Source organism: Leucoraja erinacea, chromosome 2, assembly GCF_028641065.1.
Source record: "Leucoraja erinacea ecotype New England chromosome 2, Leri_hhj_1, whole genome shotgun sequence".
Taxonomy (NCBI): domain Eukaryota; kingdom Metazoa; phylum Chordata; class Chondrichthyes; order Rajiformes; family Rajidae; genus Leucoraja; species Leucoraja erinaceus.
In genome coordinates, this window is record NC_073378.1 from 138,001,029 (window position 1) to 138,023,027 (window position 21,999).

A 21,999-nucleotide genomic window follows, 5' to 3' on the forward strand; every position below is an offset into this window, starting at 1 on the left:
CTCTCCGCCCTGCCTGCCAACCCCCTGTAGCCTGTGCCCTCAGCGATGCTGCGTGCATCCCACATACCCCCCGCCCTGTGGGTGGTTGCGTGCATCCTCAGAGCATGCACCCTCATGCACCCCCCCCCCCCTTTGCCCCATCGACCCTAACCCCCACGCTCTGGGTTACTGTGTGCCCCAGCCCTGGCGGCCTCTCATGGGCACTGCCCCTCCAGCCATGTGCCCCACAGAGGTTGGGGACGGGGCTCCAGCACGGGGGGACGGGGGGGGAGATGGGGCTCCAGCACGGGGGGACGGGGCTCCAGCACGGGGGGGTGGGGGGGGGGGGGGGAGATGGGCGGGATTCTGACATGATGCCGGTGCTCGGGGCTGAGCAAAGCTCAAAGCTGAGACACACGAGGGCTGGCGAGTGAGCTGGCTGTTTGGAGGTTGCTGGGACACGGTGATTCTGTCTCCACCTGCTCTCACTGCTGTCCTGTGAGGTGGGGCACGGGCTTGGGCTTGATCTCTCCTCTCTTGCCTGCCTGCCCTGCAGTGTGAGTGTGATGCTGATGCTACTGTGCCTGCTGCAGCTTTGCATCTTGTGCAACACACGTGCCACACACGGGCCGGTCACAGGGTCCCAGGGTGCCTGTGCTCCCCCCACGGGATGGGGCCAGTCTGAGGGGACCAGGGGGTAGTGCCGGGGGGGTGAACTTGGCCCTGGGCTGTGGTCTGTGACACAGTGTGGGGCGAGGGGGAGACCCTACAGGAGGGGGGTGGGAGTGCCGAGCCAGCGACACCCCGCTCCCCAGGCCCCTGCTGCTCTCACGCCTCTCTCTCCCCCTCAGGATGAAGTCTCTGGAACAGGACGCTCTCAGGGCACAGATGGTGATCGCCAAGTCGAAGGAGACGAGGAAACGCAGCCCTCTCGACCACCTCTCCGAGTCCCCCTCACCGGCCCCAACTCCCTCGCCCCCACCACTGGGACGGTAGGTCAACCACCCCCCCCCCCCCCCTGTCGTGGCTCACCCCCTCACCCCACCCCCTCACCCCTCATCCCTCCCCCCCTCACCGGCCCCAACCCCCCTCCGCCGCCACCACTGGACGGTAGGTCAACCCCCCCCCCTGTCGTGGCTCACCCCCCTCACCCCCCTCACCCTCACCCTGCCCCCCCTCAACCTCACCCCCCCCCCAACTCCCTCACCCCCCACCCCCCTCACCCTCACCCCCAGCCCCCCACACCCTCATCCCACCCCCCTCACCCTCACCCCCCCACCCCCACACCCTCACCCCACCCCCCGACACCCTCACCCCACCCCCCTCACCCTCACCCCACCCCCCTCAACCTCACCCCACCCCCCTCACCCTCACCCTCACCCCCCCCCCCACACCCTCACCCCCACCCCCGACACCCTCACCCCACCCCCCTCACCCTCACCCCCCCCCCCCTCCCCTCCCCCACCCCCCTCAACCTCACCGGCCCCAACTCCTTCTCACCCCCACCACTGGATGGTAGGTCACCCCTCACACCCCCTCGCCCTCCTCACCCCTCCACCTCCTCACCCTACCATCATCATTCCCCCCTCACCTCGCTCCCTCCCCTCCTCCCCCCTCCACCCCTTCACCCCCGCCTCCCCCACCCCCCCAACTCCTTTGCCTCCACCGCTGGACTTTAGGTCTCCCACCCCCACCCCCCCGCCCCCCCTCATCCCCCAGCCACCCCCCTCACCCCCCCGCCCCCCCTCACCGGCCCCAACTTCCTCCGCCCCCACAGCTGGATGGTAGGTCACCCCTCACCCCGCCGTGCCCTCACCCCCTCACCGGCCCCCGCTCCATCGCCCCCACCCGCTGGATTGCTGGGCAGTCGGTCCCGCCCCGCTCCAGATCCCTTTGCCGCCCCCCCCCCCTACCCCAACCTCAATGTTTGGACGGTGGGTGAGCTACCCCCCCGCCCCCCCTCACCCCTCCCTGCCTACTGGCGCTTCCCCTCTCCTGACCTGGGACCTACAGTTCCCTGAACCTGACTGGGGTTTTATTATCTCCCCCCTCCCTACCCTGGAGAAACCCTATCTTCATCCCCATCCCCACCCCCCACCCTCACCCTGGGGGATGTACTGTGCCCCCCACCCTCTGCTCACCGTCACATGTTTGTCTACTGCTTGTGTTTCAGATCACAGCCCACGCAGTGTCACCTCCCCCGGGAGACTGGTGAGTAACATGCGTGTATCCACCCACACCCCTCTGCCACCCTCCACCCCTCCCTCCTCTCCCACACACTCCGCAACCCTGCCTCTTCCACAACGTCCTTGCCCTGTTACCTGCTCTCTCCTTTACTCTCTTGTTCCCCGCTCTCTCTCTCTCTCTCTCCCCCACTCTCTCCCCCTCTCTCTCTCCCCACCCCTCTCTCTCTCCCCCCCTCTCTCTCTCCCCCTCTCTCTCTCTCCCCCTCTCTCTCTCTCTCTCCCCCCCCCCTCTCTCCTCCTCTCTCTCTCTCTCCCCCCCCCTCTCTCTCTCTCCCCCCCCCTCTCTCTCCTCTCTCTTTCTCTCTCTCTCTCCTCCTCCTCTCTCTCCCCCCCTCCTCCTCCTCTCTGTCCCCCTCTCCTCCCACTCTCCTCCCCCTCTCCTCCTCCTCCTCTATCCCTCTCTCTCCCCACCCCTCCCTCTCTCCTCCTCCTCTCCCTCTCACTCTCTCTCTATCTCCCCAGCAGCTGTTGGACAAATAAGGTTGTGGTAGTAAGGCATTTTAACTCGGAATGTCATTGTGCAAAAGTTTAGATGGGGTGGAATTTGTCAAATGTGTTCTGTAGAGTTGGCTCCAGCAATATGTTGAGGGACCCTACACGGGAGAGGGCAGGGCTTGATCTAGTATTGGGAAGAGGCAAGTGGATGAAGTGTTTGTTGTTGAGCTTTTTTGGACCAGTGACCAGTTCTATTAGTTATGGATAAATCAGGCCAAGCCAACTTTGAAGACAGGAACTTGCTCAAGTTGATTGGAGTAGGTTGTTTGTAGGAATAGGAACGTCAGGCGAATGTAGGAAGGAGCTGCGGATGCTGGTTTAAATAGAAGATAGACACAAAAACCTGGAGTAACACAGCAATGGGACAGGCCTGAACCTACCTGATCTCCCGGTTGCTGGACACTTTAATCCCCCTTCCCATTCCCACACAGACCTTTTTGTCCTCGGCTTCCTCCACTGTCAGAGTGAGGCTAAATAAACGCAAACTGGAGGAACAGCATCTCATATTTCACTTGGGCAGTTTACAGCCCAGTGTATGAATACTGATTTCTCTCACTTCAGGTAGACCCAGGCATTCCCTCTCTCTCTATCCCTCCCCCAGCCAAGTCGCACCAGCTTCTCATTATCACCCTACAAACAGCTAACAATGGCCTGTTTCCATTAACATCGTTACTTTTTTGCATATCTATCATTCATTGTTCTTTATCCCTCCACATCACTAACTATATCTCTCGTTTCCCTTATCCCTAACCAGTCTGTAGAAGGGTCTCGACCCGAAACGTCACCCATTCTTTCTCCCCAGAGATGCTGCCTGTCCCACTGAGTTACTCCAGCTTTTTGTGTCAATGTCAGGAACGTGGGATGTTTTTAAAAGTGTGTGGGTAAGATTCCAGGACATGCCTGTCCCTGTTAGAGTGAAGGGCATGGCATGTGAATGTAAGGATAATGAGAGAAATTGGTCAAGATTTAGGAGGAGGCATGTGACAGGTATAGGTATAGCTGGGGTCAAGTGTATCCCTGGAGGAATTGTAGTAAACTGGAAAAGGAATTCAGGAGGGCAAAAGGAGAGCAGGAGATAGCTCTTGGCTTAGAGCATTAAGGACAATCCCAAATAAGCACAAAAAGGGAAAAGGGCTACTGGAGAGAGTGGGACCTCTCAGGAATCAAAGTGGTTACCTCTGTGTAGAGCCACAGGAGATGGGCAAGGTGCTCAACGAGTATTTCTCCTCTGTATTTACCGAGGAGAAAGACAGAGGAACGGAGAAACTTGGGGCAGTCAATGGAAGTGCCTTGAGAGCCGTCAGTGTTACAGTCGACAAGATGCTGAAGGTACTGTCGTGTACGAAGGTAGACAAATCTCCAGGGCCTGATCAGTTATATCCGAGGACACTATAGGAAGCTAGAGAAAAAAATGCAGATGCCCTGGATGAGATTTACAAGTCGTCATTAAATACGGGTGAGGAGCTGGAGGACTGGAGGGTGGCAAATGTTGTGCCTCTATTCAAGAAGGGCTACGGGGAAATGTCTGGGTAGTACAGGCCAGTGAGCCTGACATCTGTGGTCGGAAATCCAGTCTCCCCTCTCCCACCCATTCCCCAGTCTCCCCCTCTCCCCCCCCCCCCCCCCCCCCAACCAATTCTCCCATCTCCTCCCTCCCTGACTCCCTCCCCCAGTCTCCCCTCTCCCCCCCCAACCAATTCTCACCTCTCCTCCCTCCCTCCCTCCCTCCCCCAGTCTCCCCTGTATATCCCGCCCCCCCCTCCTCTCTCCCCCCCCCCCCCATTGCCAGTGCTGTGTATACTGTGTTGCTGTACACGGCCTAGTGTTGACGTTCTGCTGTCTGTTACACTGTGTGCTCATGTGTAGTTCCGTGTATACTCATGAACACACACCTGCCGAGTGTGTGTGTGAGAATGCACCTATGTTTGTGTGTGCACAGACCAGAGCACATATATCATATATACACCTGGCTGCACACATGTACAGAGACCTGTCTGTGTGTGCATGCAGGCCTGCGTGCCTGCCTGCATGTGTGCCCAAGCCTGTAGGTGTGTAAGTGCGTTCAGGCCTGTCTGTGTGGGCATCCGTTCCCGTGTCTGCTTGTGCTCACGCGTGTGTGCCCATGCCTGTGTGCATACATACATGTATGTAGACCTATGTGTGTGTGCATACGTGCATTTGCCTGTGTGCACGCAGGTGCGTGTGTACAGGCGTGTGTACCCGTCTAACCTCTTATCCCCACAGAGTTTCCCATCATTCATTCAGTTCCATCCACCCCCATCATCAGCATATCCATCATCCATTCCATCATTTCATTCATCTTCATCCATCCATCCATCATCCATCTCATTGCCATTCATTCCATCCCCATATCATCCATCATTCCATCCATCATCCATCCCATCCCATTTCATTCATCCATTCCCATCCATTCCATTCATCATTCATTCCATCATTCCCCATCCCCATCCCCCCATCCCCATCCCCATTCCCCCCATCCCATCCATCCCCATCATTTCATCATCCATCCCCATCCCCATCATTCATCATCCAATCATCCCCATCCATTCATCATCATTTCCATCCCCATCCATCCATTCATCATCCATTCCCCCCCATCCCATTCATTCCATCCCCATCCCCATCATCCATCCCATTTCATCATCCATCCATCCCCATCCATCCCCATCCCCATCCATTCATCCATTTCCAATCCCCATCATTCATCCATCATTTCATTTCATCCATCCCATCCATCCCCATCATCATTCATCTCCCCCCCCATCCATCATCCATCCATCATTCCCCATCATCCATTTCATTCCATTCATTCCATTCATTCATCCCCATCCATTCATCCATCATCCATCCATCATTCATCCATCATTCATTCATTCATTCATCCCATTCATCCATCCATCCATCCATTTCATCCCCATCATCATTCATCATCCATCATCCATCATTCATCCATCCATCCATCATTCATCCATCCATCCATCATCCATCCATTCATCCCATCCCCCATTCATTCATTCCAATCATCCCCATCCATTCCATTCATCCATTCATTCATCCCCATCATTCATCATTCCCCATCCATCCCATTCATCCATTCCCCCATTCATTCCCCCATTCCATCCATCCATCCATCCCATCCATCCATTCATCATTCCATCCCCATCATCCATTCATTCCATCCATCCATCCATCCCCATCCCATCCATCCATTCCATCCCCATCCATTCATCATTCATCATCCATTCATCATCCATCCATCCATCCCCATCCATTCATCATCCATCCATCCCATCCATCCATTCATCCATCATCCATCCATCCCCATTCATTCCCCATTCATCATCCCCATCCCCCATCCATTCATTCATCATCCATCCATCCATTTCATTCCATCCCCATTCCATCATCCATCATTCATCCATTCATCCCATTCATTCATTTCCATCATCCATCATTCATTCATCCATCCATTCATCCATTCATCCATTCATCCATCATCCATCCATCCATTCATCCATCATCCATTCAATCATCCATCATCCATTCATCCATCAATCCCCATCATCCCCCATTCATCCATCATTCATTCATCCCATCCATCATCCATTCATCCATCCATTTCATTCCCATCCATCCCATCATTCATCCATCCCCATCCATCATCCATCCATCCATCATTCATTCATCCATTCCATCCATCATCCATCAATCATTCCCCATCCATCCATTCATCCATCCCCATCCCCATCATCCATCCATCCATCCATCCATCTCCATTCATTCATCCATTCATTCATTCATTCATTCCTTCATTCATTCATTCATTCATTCATCCATTCATCCATCCATTCATTCATCCATCCATCCATCCATCCATCCATCCATCCATCCATCCACCCATCCATCCATCCATCCATTCATCCATCCATCCATCCATCCATCCATCCATCCATCCATCCCATCCATCCATCCATTCACCATCCATCCATTCATCCATCCATCCCCATCCCCATTCATTCATCCCATCATCCATCCCCATCCATCATCCATCCCCATCCCATCATCATTCCATCCATTCATCATTCATCCATCCCCATTCCATCATCATCATCCATCCATTCATCATCCATCCATCCATCCCATCCATCCATCCATCCATCCATCATTCCCCATCATCATCCATCCATCCATCCCCCATCCATCCATCATTCATCCATCCATCCCCATCCATTCCATCCATCCATCATCCATCATTCATTCATCCATCCATCATTCATCCATCATCCATTTCATCCATCCATCATTCATCCATCCATCCATCATCCATCCATCCATTCATTCATTCATCCATCATCCATCCATCCATCATCCATTCATTCATCCATCCATCATCAATCATTCATCCCCCATCCCCATCCCCATCCATCATCCATCATCCATCCATCCATCATCCATCCACCCATCCATCATTCCCATCATCATCATCCATCCATCCCCATCATTCATCCATTCATCCCATCATCCATCATCATCCCCATCCATCCATCCCCATCCATCCATTCATTCATCCATCATCCCATCCATCCATCCATCCATCCATCCATCCATTCCATCATCCATTCCATCCATCCATCATTCATTCATCATCCATCATTCATTCATCCATCATTCCATCCATCATCCATTCATCATCATCATCATTCCCCCATTCCATCCCCATTCCATCCATCCCCATCATTCATTCATTCATCATCCATCCATCATCATTCATTCATTCATTCATTTCATCATCCATCATCATCCATCCATCATCATCATTCATCATCATTCAATCATCCATCCCCATCATCATCATTCATCCATCCATTTCCATCCATCCATCCATCATTTCATCCATCCATCCCCATCATCCATTCATCATCATCCATCCATCCATCATTCATCCATCATCCATCCCCCCCCATCCATTCCATCATCATCCATTCCATCCCATCCATCCATCCCCATCCATCCATCCATCCATTCCCCATTCATCCATCCTCCATCCATTCATCATCCCCATCCATCCATCATCATCCATCCCCATTCATTCATTCCATCCATCCATCATCCATCCCATCCCATCATCCATCCATCCATCATCCATCCATCATCCATCCCCATCCATCCATCATCCATTCCATCATCCATCATTCATTCCCCATCATCCATCCCCATCCATTCATCCATCCATCCATCCATCCATCCCCATCCCCATCCATCCATCCCCATTCCCCCATCCATCATTCCATCATCCATCCATCCATCCATCATCCATCCATCATCCCATCATTCATCCCATCCCCCATCCATCCATTCATTCCATCCATTCATCCATCCATTCATTCATTCATCATCCATCATCATTCAATCATCCCCATTCATCCCCATCTCATTCCATCCATCCATCCCCATCATCCATCCATCCATCATCATCTCCATCCATTCATCATCATCATCCATCATCATCCATCCATCATTCATCATTCATTCATCCCCATCCCATTCATCAATCCCCATCATCCCCCATCCCCCATCATCCATCCTCCATCCCCATCCATCCATCCATCCATCCCCCATCCCCATCCCCATCATCCATCCCATCCATCCATCATCATCCATCCCATCCCCCATCCATCCATCCATCCATCCATCATCATTCATCCCCATCCCCATCATCCATCCCCATCCATCATTCATTCATCCATCATTCCATCCATCATCCATCCCCATCCCCATTCCCCATCCCCCATCCATCATCCATCCATCCCCATCCATCATCCATCCCCCATCATTTCCCCATCCATCCCCCATCCCCATCCCCCATCCCCATCCATTCATCCATCCCCATCCATCATCATCCATCCATCCATTCCATCCCCCCCTGCCGTGCATCATCTGCTGTGCTGTGTTGCGGGCCGGCTGTAGCTGGGCTGGGTGAGCATGCAGTGGGCTTGGGTTCAGGGCCTTGCTGACGTGCTGCTGTGGTGGGCATGTGCTTGTTGGTGTTGTGTTGCTGGGTCCTGCGGCTGCCAGTTCACTTCAGCGGCAGTGTGTGGGAGTGTGGATCAGGTTGAGACGTGGCTGAGATCTCACACCTTCTGTCCAGCCAGCCATAGACACAGGCACTCTGTAGCGGCTTACAGTTCTGGACACTCACTCTTGCCTCAGGGACCTCTCCGGTTTTTATACAACACAGAAACAGGCCCATTGGCCCACCTTGGTATACTGGGCTTGTACCAAGCCTGCATTTGCTCCATATCCCTCTAAACCCTTCCTCTCTGTTTGTCTGTGCAATGGCGTTCGAAAGTGGTAATTGTAACCATTTCTACAGCATCCTCTGGCAGCTCATTCCAGGTTAGGAATACCCTCAGTGTAAACCTGCCACTAGACAATGGGTGCAGGAGTAGGCCATTCTGCCCTTCGAGCCAGCACCACCATTCACTGTGATCATGGCTGATCATCCACATTCAGTAACCCGTTCCTTCCTTCTCCCCACATCCCCTATCTTCAAGAGCTCCATCTAACTCTCTTGAAAGCATCCAGATAATTGGCCTCCACTGCCTTCTGAGGCAGGGAATTCCACAGATTCACAACTCTCTGGGTGAAAAAGTTTTTCCTCATCTCCATTCCAAATGGTTTACCCCTTATTCTTAAACTGTGGCCCCTGGTTCTGGACTCCCCCAACATCGGGAACATGTTTCCTGCCTCTAGCGTGTCCAAACCCTTTATAATCTTATATGTTTCAATAAGATAACCTCTCACCCTTCTAAATTCCAGCGTGTACAAGCCCAGCTGCACCATTCTATCAACATATGACAGTCCTGCCATCCTGGGAATTAATCTTGTCAACCTATATGTCTCCCTCCCTCCCCCCCCCCCCCCCCACCCCCATCCTATGCTGTAGTCCCTTAACCCACCAGCCCCCAACCCTTTCTGGCTTAAGCCCTCCCTTCACCACCTCCAGTTTAAATTCCATTTGGAATATTTTGGAGGACCAAGAAACCAAGAATCAAGAACCTACCCTGGGCTGCCTCAATAGGTCCCTTGTAAATCTCTCCCTTTTCACCTTAAGCCTAGTCTTTAAATAATCTACCCTGTGACCATTCACTTTATCCATGATCATGTTGCACCTCGATAAGGTCAGCCCTTGCCCTCCTAAGCATCAACGAAAGAAGAGTCAACTGTGTAACTTGTAGACTATAACTAGTCCTCAGACCCAGGTAACATTCCGATTCATTTCTTCTACACCGACGACTTGTACACTTGCATCAAAATATTCAACTGTTCTACTTAATGCCCTTCCTAATGAGGGCAAGCATGCCAAATGCCTTCACCACCTGACTACCCACTTCATGGAGCCGTACTCCCTGATCCCTGTTCTACACACTCGCCAGGGCTACACTAATTGCTGTTTGTCCTGCCCTGCTTTGACATACCAAATACCTGTCAGAGTTCAATTCCATTTGCTATTCCGTGGCCCACCTTCCTTACTGATATAGATTTTGTTGTAAACTCTCTGTTTACTACACCAGCAATTTTAGTGTCATCTACTTACAAAGTTACATTTATCATCATCCAAATCTTTAATGTCGATAACAACAGCAGCGGACCCAACACTGACCCCTGGGGCGCAGGATGCTGGTGTATAAGATCATGAGGGGCATGGATTAAGTGAATGCCAGGGTGTTGGCTTAAGGTGAGAGGGGAGATTTAAGAGGCACCTCAGGGGCAACCTTTTCACTCAGAAGATAGTTCATGAATGAGCTGTCCGAGGAAGCTATAGAAATGTTTATGACTTTCAAAAGACATTTGGACAGATATATGGAAAGGAAGGGTTTAGAGGATGCGGTACTGTACAGTTCTATGACTGAGTCCACTTTAGACTGAGACGGAAGTCTTGGCACTATGGAAATCGCAAGGGAATTGAACAAAGTTCCTGAGTCCTGGATGGTGGTGACCCACAACTCTGGAGTGAACGGAGAACTCAACAAAAACTCTTCAGGAAAAAGTGGTACTGAAACACACCCCCAGGACTGGTGACATGTTGTAGGGTTCCGTAGGTACTGATGTCGACAGATGTAGACTTAAAGAAACAGCGTGGATCATTCATTCATTCATCTTCTAATGGGCCATTAATCTCACAAACATTCCCACTTTTGGAAGGTAACAAATGTAACCCATGATCTAGAAAGGAGAGAGAGATTGAATGGAATGATGACTGGCCGTAGAATGGATAACAAGGTAGTTGGAAGATAATAGACGTATTGAGTAGAGTCAACCTGGAGTTATGACAGACATGTCGTGTTTGACACATCTGTTGACACTTGTGTTTGAACTTGCAGAATAGGTAGCAGTAAAAATAGAAACAAGGAATTGCAGATGCTGGTTTACCAAGGAAAGACATCAAGTGTTGGAGTAATTCTGCGGGTCAAGCAGCATCTCTGGAGAACATGAATAGGTGACTTCAGGACAGACAGAGAGTGGGCAGTAAGCATTGTATCTGGGATTTCATATGCCTTTGATAGGAAAGCACACACAGTTGTATACTGAAGTTGGAAGGCACATTTGATGGTATACTGAAGTTGGAAGGCACATGTGATGGTATACTGAAGTTGGAAGGCACATGTGATGGTATACTGAAGTTGGAAGGCACATGTGACTTATGGTATACTGAAGTTGGAAGGCACATGTGATTGTATACTGAAGTTGGAAGGCACATGTGATGGTATACTGAAGTTGGAAGGCACATGTGATGGTATACTGAAGTTGGAAGGCACATGTGATTGTATACTGAAGTTGGAAGGCACATGTGATTGTATCCTGAAGTTGGAAGGCACATGTGATTGTATACTGAAGTTGGAAGGCACATGTGATTGTATACTGAAGTTGGAAGGCACATGTGATTGTATACTGAAGTTGGAAGGCACATTGTATACTGAAGTTGGAAGGTATACTGAAGTTGGAAGGCACACATGATTGTATACTGAAGTTGGAAGGCACACAAGTGGGAGTAATGCACTATGTGGATAGAGAGGTGGTGAGTGAACAGAAGACAGAGAAGGAAGGAACAGTTGGCATTTGGGCAGAGTGCCTGGTGATCAATAGTTTAACTGTCATATATACCAGTACAATGAAACACATAAACGCAGGGATAAATATATAATAATCAATAATACAATAAATTACAAACCATGACAGTAGGTAACCATGAAATTTAAAGTCTGTAGTGCAACCAGCAACACAGTCCCAGAAGATCATAGTTGCGGAAGTTAGTGTGTTGTGTTCAGGAGCCTGATGGGTGCTGGGAAGAAGCTATTCTTGAACCTGGAGGTCACGGCTTTCAGGCTCCTGTACCTTCTTGCTGGTGGTAGCAGCGAGATGAGAGCATGGCGAGGGTAGTGTTAAAATGGGTCCCTTTTTGAGACAGCGCCTCCTGTAGATCCCTTCACAGTACTTGTTAAGGACCCGGCAGTGTCCACCACTCCATCGTTCCTGGGCATTTGAGTTGCTAAACCAGACCATGATACAACCAGTCAGTGAGCTCTCTCTCCACTCCCAGGGGATGCTATGAATGAGGGGATCACCAGTGGAACGTTTCCTGGTGGTTCTGAATGATGTGGCAATGGGGGCATGAGGGAGGTGCTGGGGAGGCTTTGGTGTGCTTTGGTGGCAATAGCTTCAGCCTGGTGCACCAGGAAATGTTTTGGTGATGCATACCCAGCAGCATAAAGTTCCCAACTGTCCCCACTTGGGCACCTCTGGTATTTACTGGGCCCTGTTCACCACCTACATTTCTCCCCGCCTTCTGCCAAGTCCTCACATCACCTTGCACCAGCAGTAGCAAGGAACATGATGCTAAACTCTGAGCAGATAGACCAGAGAGAAACATTGATGCACTTAGACAGGGAGAGGTGGGAGGATGAGAGTGTGGGGATTAGAACCTGACCCCAAGCAGAAGGGTAGAACGATCAGATTCAAACATACATTAGATGGCAGCAATGTTGTCACGGACAATGTCGGCAGTAATATCCACTGGGGCCAGGTAACAGCATCCCACAGTGAACTCACGGAGCCTCTCATCATGGGAGGGCTGCTACTCAGGGAGATGAGTAAACAAAAATAATTAACCAATTATTGCGATAATATATACAATACAAAACAATACCAAACAAACCCACCGCCATAATACAAAATCTCCCAATTGTCTAAACAAATATTCTAAAATGTTACACTCTTAAACAAGTATATCGCCATCCTTGTCAAGTATATCTTCCACCCCCCGCGGTGCCCAGCAGCCCCGAAAATCCCCCAGGGTGCCCTTGGACAGCGTGTAGTCCCTCTCCAGTACCACCCGGGTACGGACGTAACCCTGGAAAAGGGGCAGGTAGATTGCTTCACGCAAAGACTCGATCCCTTACTCCCAATTCCTCCGTCTGCGCCGCATCTGCGCCCAAGGTTAGATGTTCCATACCTGGACATCCGAGATGTCCTCATTCTTTAGGGAAAGGAGGTTCCTTCCTCCCATCATAGATCAGGCCCTCACATGTGTCTCCTCAGTACCCCACAGCTCCGCCCTTGCTCCCCTCCCCCTAGTCGCAGCAAGGACAGAGTTCCCCTCGCCCTTACCTTTCACTCCATCAGCCGTCGCATACAGAACATAATCCTCCAACATTTTCTCCGCCTCCAACGGGATTCCACCGCTAATCTCATCATCCCATCTCCACCCCTTTCCGCCCTCTGCAGAGATTGTTCCCTCCACAACTTCCTGCTTCCTTCCCACTCATCCATTCCCACCCAAACCACCTCCTCCCCAGCCACCGCAGGAGATGCAACACCTGTCCCTATACTTCCTCCCTCGACTCTGTCCACGGACCCCGACAGTCCTTTCAGCTTAGGCAGAGGTTCACTTGCATCTCCTCCAACCTCATCTACTGTATCCGTTGTTCAAGATGTGGACTCTTATACATCGGTGAGACCAAACGTAGACTGGATGATCGTTCCGCTGAACACCTTCACACAGCCTGCCTGGACCTACCTGATGTCCCGTTTGCTGGACACTTTAATTCCCCTTCCCATTCCCACACTGACCTTCCTGTCCTTGGCCTCCTCCACTGTCAACATGAGATTAATCGCAAATTGTAGAAAATCGCAAATCTCACATTTTGCTTGGGCAGCTTATAACCAAGTGGTATGATTTTGATTTCTCTAACTTCAAGTAACCCCTGCACTTCATCTCTCCCTCACCCAAGTCACACCAGGTTCCCATTCTCACCCGGCAAACAGCTAACTACGGCCGGTTACTTTAGTATCATTACTTTTTTGCATCTATTTCATTCATTTGTTCTATATCTCTCCACATCCTCGACCAAATATCGTTTACCTTTCCCGACTAGTCTGAAGAAGGGTCTTGACACGAAATGTTACCCATTCCTTCTCTCCAGAGATGCTGCCTGTCCTGCTGAGTTACTCCCAACGTTTTGTGATTTAAACCCGCACCTGCAGTTTCCACCTACACATGATAATAGAATAACGTTTAGTGATAGGTAAAGCCAGAGCCCTCTTCCACCTGGCGCCGTGACTCGCGGATGACCAGCTTGGCCAGGCCCAGGAACAACCCAACCAGGACATCTTCAGCCCTGCCCTCTCCCCCACGCACAGGGTGTCCAAAGATGAGGATGGTGGGTGTGAAGTTCAGCCAGAAGGCAAGGAGTAGCCCCTTCAGGTGTTGGAACAGGGGCTGCAACCTCACACACTCCATATACACGTGGTACATAGAATCTTCCAGCCCACAACAGTGGCAGGCGGCTGGCGAGTCTGTGAACCGCGAGAGAAACAGGTTGCAGGGAACTCCTCAGTGTCTGATTCCATGTCTCTCTCCATGCAGTCACCAGATCTTGTGGACGACGGGACAAATGTTACTGACGCCAGCCCATCAGGTGAGTGGTCAGAGAGAGGGGGGATGTTCCACTGTTGGTCTCTTCGCCCAGTCCTCACCACCTCCTCTCTCCCTGGGTGTGTTGTATCCCCGATCCTCACCACCTCCTCTCTCCCCAGTGTGTTGTATCCCCGATCCTCACCACCTCCTCTCTCCCCAGTGTGTTGTATCCCCGATCCTCACCAGTGTGTTGTATCCCCGATCCTCACCATCCTCCTCTCTCCCTGGGTGTGTTCTATCCCCGATCCTCACCATCTCCTCTCTCCCCGTGTGTTGTATCCCCGATCCTCACCACCTCCTCTCTCCCTGGGTGTTGTATCCCGATCCTCACCCTCCTCTCTCACAGTGTGTTGTATTCCCGATCCTCACCTCTCCTCTCTCCCTGGGTGTTGTATCCCCGATCCTCACCATCTCCTCTCTCCCCGTGTGTTGTATCCCCGATCCTCACCACCTCCTCTCTCCCCAGTGTGTTGTATTCCCGATCCTCACCACCTCCTCTCTCCCTGGGTGTGTTCTATCCCCGATCTTCACCACCTCCTCTCTCCCTGGGTGCTCTCTCGCTCTCCCCAGGCCTCACCCTCTCTCCCTGGGTTCTCTCCCCAGGTGGACGGCTGGGCGTGGATGTGGAGGAAGTGGGGGAGCACCGGCCGGTGCCCACCCTGATGGCTCTGGGCACGGTGGGCAGTTTTGGCCACCAGCGGCCACTGCCCACTCACCCGCGCAGCGCAGAGGCAATGGCGCCCACGTGAGCCGCCCCCTCCCGCGCCTCGCACACACTTCTCTCTCGTAGCTGAATCGGATCTTAAATTCGGGGCAGAGACTAATGCCGTAGGGTTTTGTATGGTTTTTAATGAGGAGGGGGGTGGGCTGCAGTGGGGCGTGGGTTTAGAGGCCACCTCTTAGTGTGATTCAGGGCTGCCCTCTGCCCCTGGGGCTTGTAGTGGTGGCAGGTGTGTGCCTGTAGTGGAGATGGGGAGAGTGGAGGCAGCACCAGCCTGGCAACACAGGGGCCCCAACCCTGGGTCCCCACCATGCTCTATCACCAGGGTCACGGGCACCCCTGGCTGGTGTATTCCCTTCTCCCCGAAGGAGGGGCAGTGGGCCCTGTCCCACCCCTCCCCTGGGATGTGGAGGAGTTAGGGGTGAGTGCTGACTGCTTTATATAGAGCCGTTGACCCAGCCTTGCGTAGGATTGTTTGTGCTGCTAACTGGGTGAGGGTGTTTTTTAGATGACGGGGGGGGGGGGGGGGGGGGGGGGGGGGGGGGGGGGGAAGAAGGGGTCAGTGAGGGGAATCTCAGCGCCTCATCTGCAGTTGGGGGGCATTCTGAGAACAGCCCTCCACTGCCTCTAAAGCTGTGAACGGTTTGAGGGCAATTGGTGATCCCTGGGGTGATTGATCATCTGAGGGTAATGGATGATCCCAGGGGTGACCGGCCCCAGTCACTACATTGAAGGCAACAGTGTTCTGCAGATCCTGGGCTTGACTCATCTCAGGCTCGGAACTCCTGACTTTGTACAACCAAAGACCTATATTTTCATCTCCAGGGTTCATTAAAGGTTGCTTTCATTTTACAACCGGGCCGGACTGACAAAGTTCCTTGCTGAAACCGACAGCCATCGTTTGTGCACATCACACCAGGGTGATCAGGTGGTGGCGATGGTCTTTGGCACGCCTGTCTTTAGTGGGAAACACATTGCATTGGGACATCATGATGCACCTGTACAAGTCGCTGGTGTGACCACACTTGGAGCATTGTACTCAGGACCAGTCACCCAGCTACGGAAGGGTATCATTAAGGTGGGAAGAGTGCAGAGAAGATTCATCGGATGTTACCTGAGTTTGAGTTACAAGAGATTGGATAGGCCGGGACCTTATCTCTGGAGCGTAGGAGGGTGTGGGATTTTGTTACTGAGGTGCACAAGATCATGAGGGCATGGATAAAGTGAACACTCACAGTCTTCCCCAGAGTAGAGAATTCTAAAACTAGAGGGCACAGGCTTGAAGTGAGATGGGAGAGATTTAAGAAGGACCTCGAGGGCAACTGTCTCGGAGGGTAGTCCAGAGCTGCCAGAGGAAGCTGTCAAAGTTAGATTTAGCTCTAAGGGCTAAGGGAATCAAGTGATATGGAGAAAAAGCCGGAACGGGGTACTGATTTTGTATGATCAGCCGTGATCACATTGAATGGCGGTGCTGGCTCGAAGGGCCGAACAGCCTACTCCTGCACCTATTTTCCATGTAAGTGGATACAATTGCAGCTGGAAATGCCAACTTGGTTGCGAAGGACAAGGTGGGGACGGATGACCTGTGTCCGTGCAGTGTGGCTGTGTGATTGGCCAGTAACTCGGGCTGAAGTTAGTGTCCGGCTGCACTCCTGACATTCTCTAGCCCATGACAGAAGGATCCTGGGTGGGGTATGCGGTGGTTGGCACAGATGTGGGTGCCAAGGGGGCAGCATAGGGTGACTGCCTCGCCAGCTACAGGCGCTTCCCCGGGGCAGGAATGGATATGGCTGCTGGGAATGGGACATCGTTTCAGGCAGGCTTTGAAGATTTCTTAGAATTGTTCCAGTGACTGAGATGTCGGAGCAGTGTGCTTGTAACAATCTCCTACAGCAGCCTACAATACATCGGGGATATGTACAGCACGGAAACAGGCCCTTCAGCCCATCGGCCTGCACTAACCCTCAACCAGGATGTGACCGCGCTGGACTGTGAAGAGGTGATTCATCAGGTGTTGCCGGGATTGGAGGACTTCAGTTGTAGGGAGAGGCTGGACAGGCCAGGCTTGTGTTCCTGGAGCAAAGGGTACCGCGGATTCACCTGATATCCGAGACGGAGGGTTACCTGTGCATTTTACCCCTCTTATTCGCTGGTAGGGGTATAAAAACATTTACCGTAAGAGGAAGGTGCTTTAGAGGGGATCCGAGGAAGGTTTTGTTACACAGAGAGTGATACCAGCATGCTGCCAGAGGAGGTGGTGGAGTCTAAAACCATTAGTCACGTTGCATTGAATTACAGGTACAATGAAAATATTGCAGCAGCATCACAGGCATATGGACACAGACCACACACACAAAAGTAAATTATACACGATTACACCACATTTCTAAAAGAACAAAGACTGCAAAAAAAAGCCATGAGTACAACAACATAATCAGAAGAAGAAAAAAAATCACTGGTGGCGCAAGAGGTGACAAAGCATAGAAACTGCCCTAATGTGGGCAGATGGGATTAGTCCAGATGGGCAGAAGGTCAGCCTGGACTTGGGCTAAACGGCCAACTTCTGTGCTATACTTCTGCATAGTATGCTTTGACTAAGCAGAGAAAGATTTTTACTGTATCTCCGTACACGTGACAATTAACTAATAGCAGTTGGCAAGGTTCCGCATGGTAGGCTGCTCTGGAAGGTTAGATCGCATGCCATCCAAGGACAGCTAGCTGTTGAGAGAGAAATTTGGTGTTATGGAATGAAGCAGAGGGTGATGGTGGAAGGTTTTTGGGACTGGAAGTGTGACTAGTGTGTGCCTCAGGGGTGGTGCTGGGCCCATTATTGTTTGTCATTGTATCAATTGGATGAGACCATACAAGGCATTATTGGCAAGTTTGCAGATGGCACTAAAGTGGGTAGTGAAGGGTTGTGAAAAATTGCAGCAGGATCTTGATCGATTGGCCAGGTGGGCTGAGGAATGGTTGATGGAATTTAATACAGAGAAATGGGAGGTGTTGTATTTTGGGATGTCTAACAAGGGCAGGACCCGCACAGTGACTGGTAGGGCTCTGGGTAATGTTGTAGAGCAGAGGGATCCAGGAGTACAGGTTCCTTGAAGGTGGCGTCACATGGAAATACAGTGGTTCAGAAGGCTTTGGCCTTCATCAGTATTGAGTGTAGAAGTTGGGAGATCATGTTGCAGTTCTACAGGACATTGGTGAAGCTGCATGTGGAGTTTTGTATTTAGTTGTGGTCACCCTGTTAGAGGACAGATGCTGTTACTGGAAACGGCGCTGAGAAGATTTACCAGGATGTTGCCAGGACTCGAGGGCCTGAGCTATAAGGAGAGTTTGAGCAGGCAAGGACTTTATTATTTGGAGCATAGGAAGATGAGGAGTGATCTTATTGAGGTGTATAAAACCATGAGAGGATTAGATGCAGTAAATGCCGTCTTTGAACCAGACTAGGAGAATAAAGAACCAGTGGAGGGGGGGGGGGGGGGGGGATTTAATAGGAACCTTAGGGGCAACTATTTTCATACAAAGGGTGATGGGTGTATGGAACAAGCTGCCAGAGGAGGTAGTTGAGGCTGGGACTATCACAATGTTTAAGAAAGATTTAGGTGCATGGATAGGACAGGTTTAGAGGGATATGGACCATGCACAGGCAGGTGGGACTAGGGTAGCTGGGGCATCTTGGTTGACTTGAGTTGGGCCGAAGGGCCTGTTTCTCTGCTTCAGATTGAGAGAGATGGCGGGAACCTGATTCATCTGTAATTTTGGTGTTTCATTAAGATTTCTTAACCTTGTTTCGTTTGTGGTAAATGAGTTCCGTGCCAATGTCAGAACAAACTTTGTGGTCAGAGGGAACCAGTTACCTCAAGTTCCCATCAACTGACTCGGCACAGCCACCCTGGGGGAGGGGCCGGACACAGAGCCAGTGAATGGATCTATTTGTTGGTCGGGTATGTGTTTTAGTGTCAGAGCCAGGGCCTCAATTATTTACAATCTATTAATGATAGATTTCAGGCAAGGACTTGGAGCGCAACTCGTCCAAGATGCCGCATCTACACTATTCCCACCTGCTGTGTTTGGCCCACATCCCTCAGAACCTTTCCAATCCATGTACCTGTCCAAATGTCTTTTAAATGTTGTTATAGTACCTGCCTCAACTACCTCCTCTGGGAGCTCGTTCCATACACCCACCTCCCTCTGTGCGGAAAGAGTTATTGCAGACTCCTATTTAATCTTTCCCCCTCTCACCTTAAACCTATGCCCTCTGGTTCTTGATTCCCTCACTCTGGGCAAAAGATTGGGCGAATGCACAATCTATTCCCTTCATGATTTTATGCACGTAGATAAGATCACCCCACCATACTTGGAGGAATAAAGTCCTAGCCTGTCTAACGGCATGAGCAGTCTTCTGTGTATCCTCCACACAGTCCCAGCTCCACGCTCCTCTCACACTTTGGCAGCATTCTCCTCCTCAGGAAAGATCAATACAATGCATTCAAACTAAGCTGGAAATCCTGGAAATGCTCAGCAGATCAGGCTGCATCTGTGGCAAGAGAAACAGGTGACCTTTCCACTCAGAAGCTCTTCTTCACGCCGGAGAGGTGAAGGAAGGCGAGTGGGAGGGGAGGAGACCTCTGGCAGGGTCGTACAGTTGTCATAAGCGATAGGAGCAGAATTAGGCCGTTCAGCCCATCAAGTGTACTACGCCATCCAATCATGGCTAATCTATCGTTCCTTCCTAACCCCATTCTCCTGCCTTCTCCCCATACCCCTTGACACCCGCACTAATCAAATCACGGGGATAAGCTGTGGTCAAAGTTATCTGATCAATAAGTGAACGCAAGCAGTTGGTCAAGTGTACAATTGTCATGAAACACATGGTGCAGATGTACAGGCCCATTGACACACATAAATGTACAATAATAATACAATTCATAACTACAATGTTCGGTAATCAGACCATGATAGTGCAAGCCCAAACTGCTTGGTGCAGCCTAACAAAGTCTATAGTGGAGCATTGCTGAGGTTAGTGTGCAGGGTGGTTCAAGAATGGTTGCTGGGAAGAAGATGTTTAGCTTAGAGATACAGCGCGGAAACAAGCCCACCGACCAGCGAGCCCACACATTAACATATCTTACACACACTCGGGACAATTTACACTTATAACAACACAACAAACCTGTACGTCTTTGGAATGTGGGAGGAAACTGAAGATCTCGGGAAACCCATGCAGTCACGGGGAGAATGTACAAACTCCGTACAAACAGCACCCGTAGTCAGGATCGAACCCGGGTCTCCGGCGCTGTAAGGCAGCAACTCTACCGCTGGCCCACTGTGCCGCACTGTTCTTGAACTTGGAGGTGAGAGCTTTCAGGTTGTGAACCTCCTCCCGATGATAGCAACAAGATGAGAGCGTGGCCAGTGCGGTGTGGGTCTTTGATGACGCAAGATCCCTTTGATGATGAAAGCATGGGTAAGGAACCTCAACTAAAGGATGTGGGAGCTGGGAAATGTAGAGCAGGCAGGCATGCCCAACAGATCAGGCATGCCCAACAGATCAGGCTACAGTAAAGGTGAACGAATATCACACGGGACTGGCCCAGACCAACAAAACACACGACCTGCACATAGACCACCACAGCAGAGGGACAGGCCCTTCAGCCCACAATGTCTGTGCCCAGCATGATGCCAAGTTAAAATCATCTCCTCTGCCTGCACGTGATCCATTCCTCCATATCCATGTGCCTATCTAAAAGCCTCTTAAACACTGCTATGTATTTGCCACCATCTCTGGCAGCGCATTCGCCACTCACGGTGTAAAAAAACTTTACCTGCACATCCCCCTTCAACTCCCACCCTCCGCTTCAAGCTATGCACTCTAACATTTGCACATCTCCACCCTGGACAAAGACTCTGTCTATCCTTAATTATTCCTCTCATTAATCTGTATACTTCATTAGGTCTCACCTCAGCCTTTGACTTCCATAGAAACCAATCAAAGCCTGTCTTTACAGCTAAATAGCCTCCAATCCAGCAACATTCTGGCAAACCTCTGCACCCACCTCAAAGCCTGTAAAGTATAGTGACCAGAACTGCACGCAATATATTAATATTGTAGAATTTTATACATTGCTGAACTTGTGGAATTCAATATTGGTTTAAATAGATTTGACATGTCAGAGAATACTGTCATTAACTTTTATAGACACATTGCATTCAATATCCAGCTGTTTGCATCATTTAAAAAAAAATCAAAACTAATTATTCAAATATTAAAATAGTATTTACAAGACAATAAAACAAAACAGATCCCAGCACCATAGTACAAGACAAAACAAATATACCAAGTAAAGTACTAAACAGCTATATTACAATCCTTGTCCAGGATACACCCCCTGTGGTGCCCAACGGTCCCGGAAATCCCCCAGTGCCCGTGGACAGGGCGTAGTCCCTCTCTAGTGCCACCCGGGCGCGGACATAACCCCGGTAAAGGGGCAGGCAGCCGGCTCGGGCAGAGACCTCTTCCGCCTGGCACCGTGACTCGCGGATGACCAGCT

The 21,999-nt window shown here is 51.0% G+C and overlaps 1 protein-coding gene across 1 annotated transcript in view; it reads left to right on the plus strand.

Moving 5' to 3' along the window:
* The window catches only part of scrib (scribble planar cell polarity protein), a 154,602-nt gene extending 138,637 nt beyond the window's left edge, over positions 1-15,965 (plus strand). Inside the window, exons 38-42 of the mRNA XM_055665915.1 lie at positions 831-964; positions 2,147-2,190; positions 2,790-2,807; positions 14,614-14,719; positions 15,322-15,965. Coding sequence (XP_055521890.1) covers positions 831-964; positions 2,147-2,190; positions 2,790-2,807; positions 14,614-14,719; positions 15,322-15,467 — 448 coding nt within the window. The 3' untranslated portion in view covers positions 15,468-15,965. The remainder of the gene's footprint in view (positions 1-830; positions 965-2,146; positions 2,191-2,789; positions 2,808-14,613; positions 14,720-15,321) is intronic.
* Positions 15,966-21,999: the final 6,034 nt, after the last annotated feature.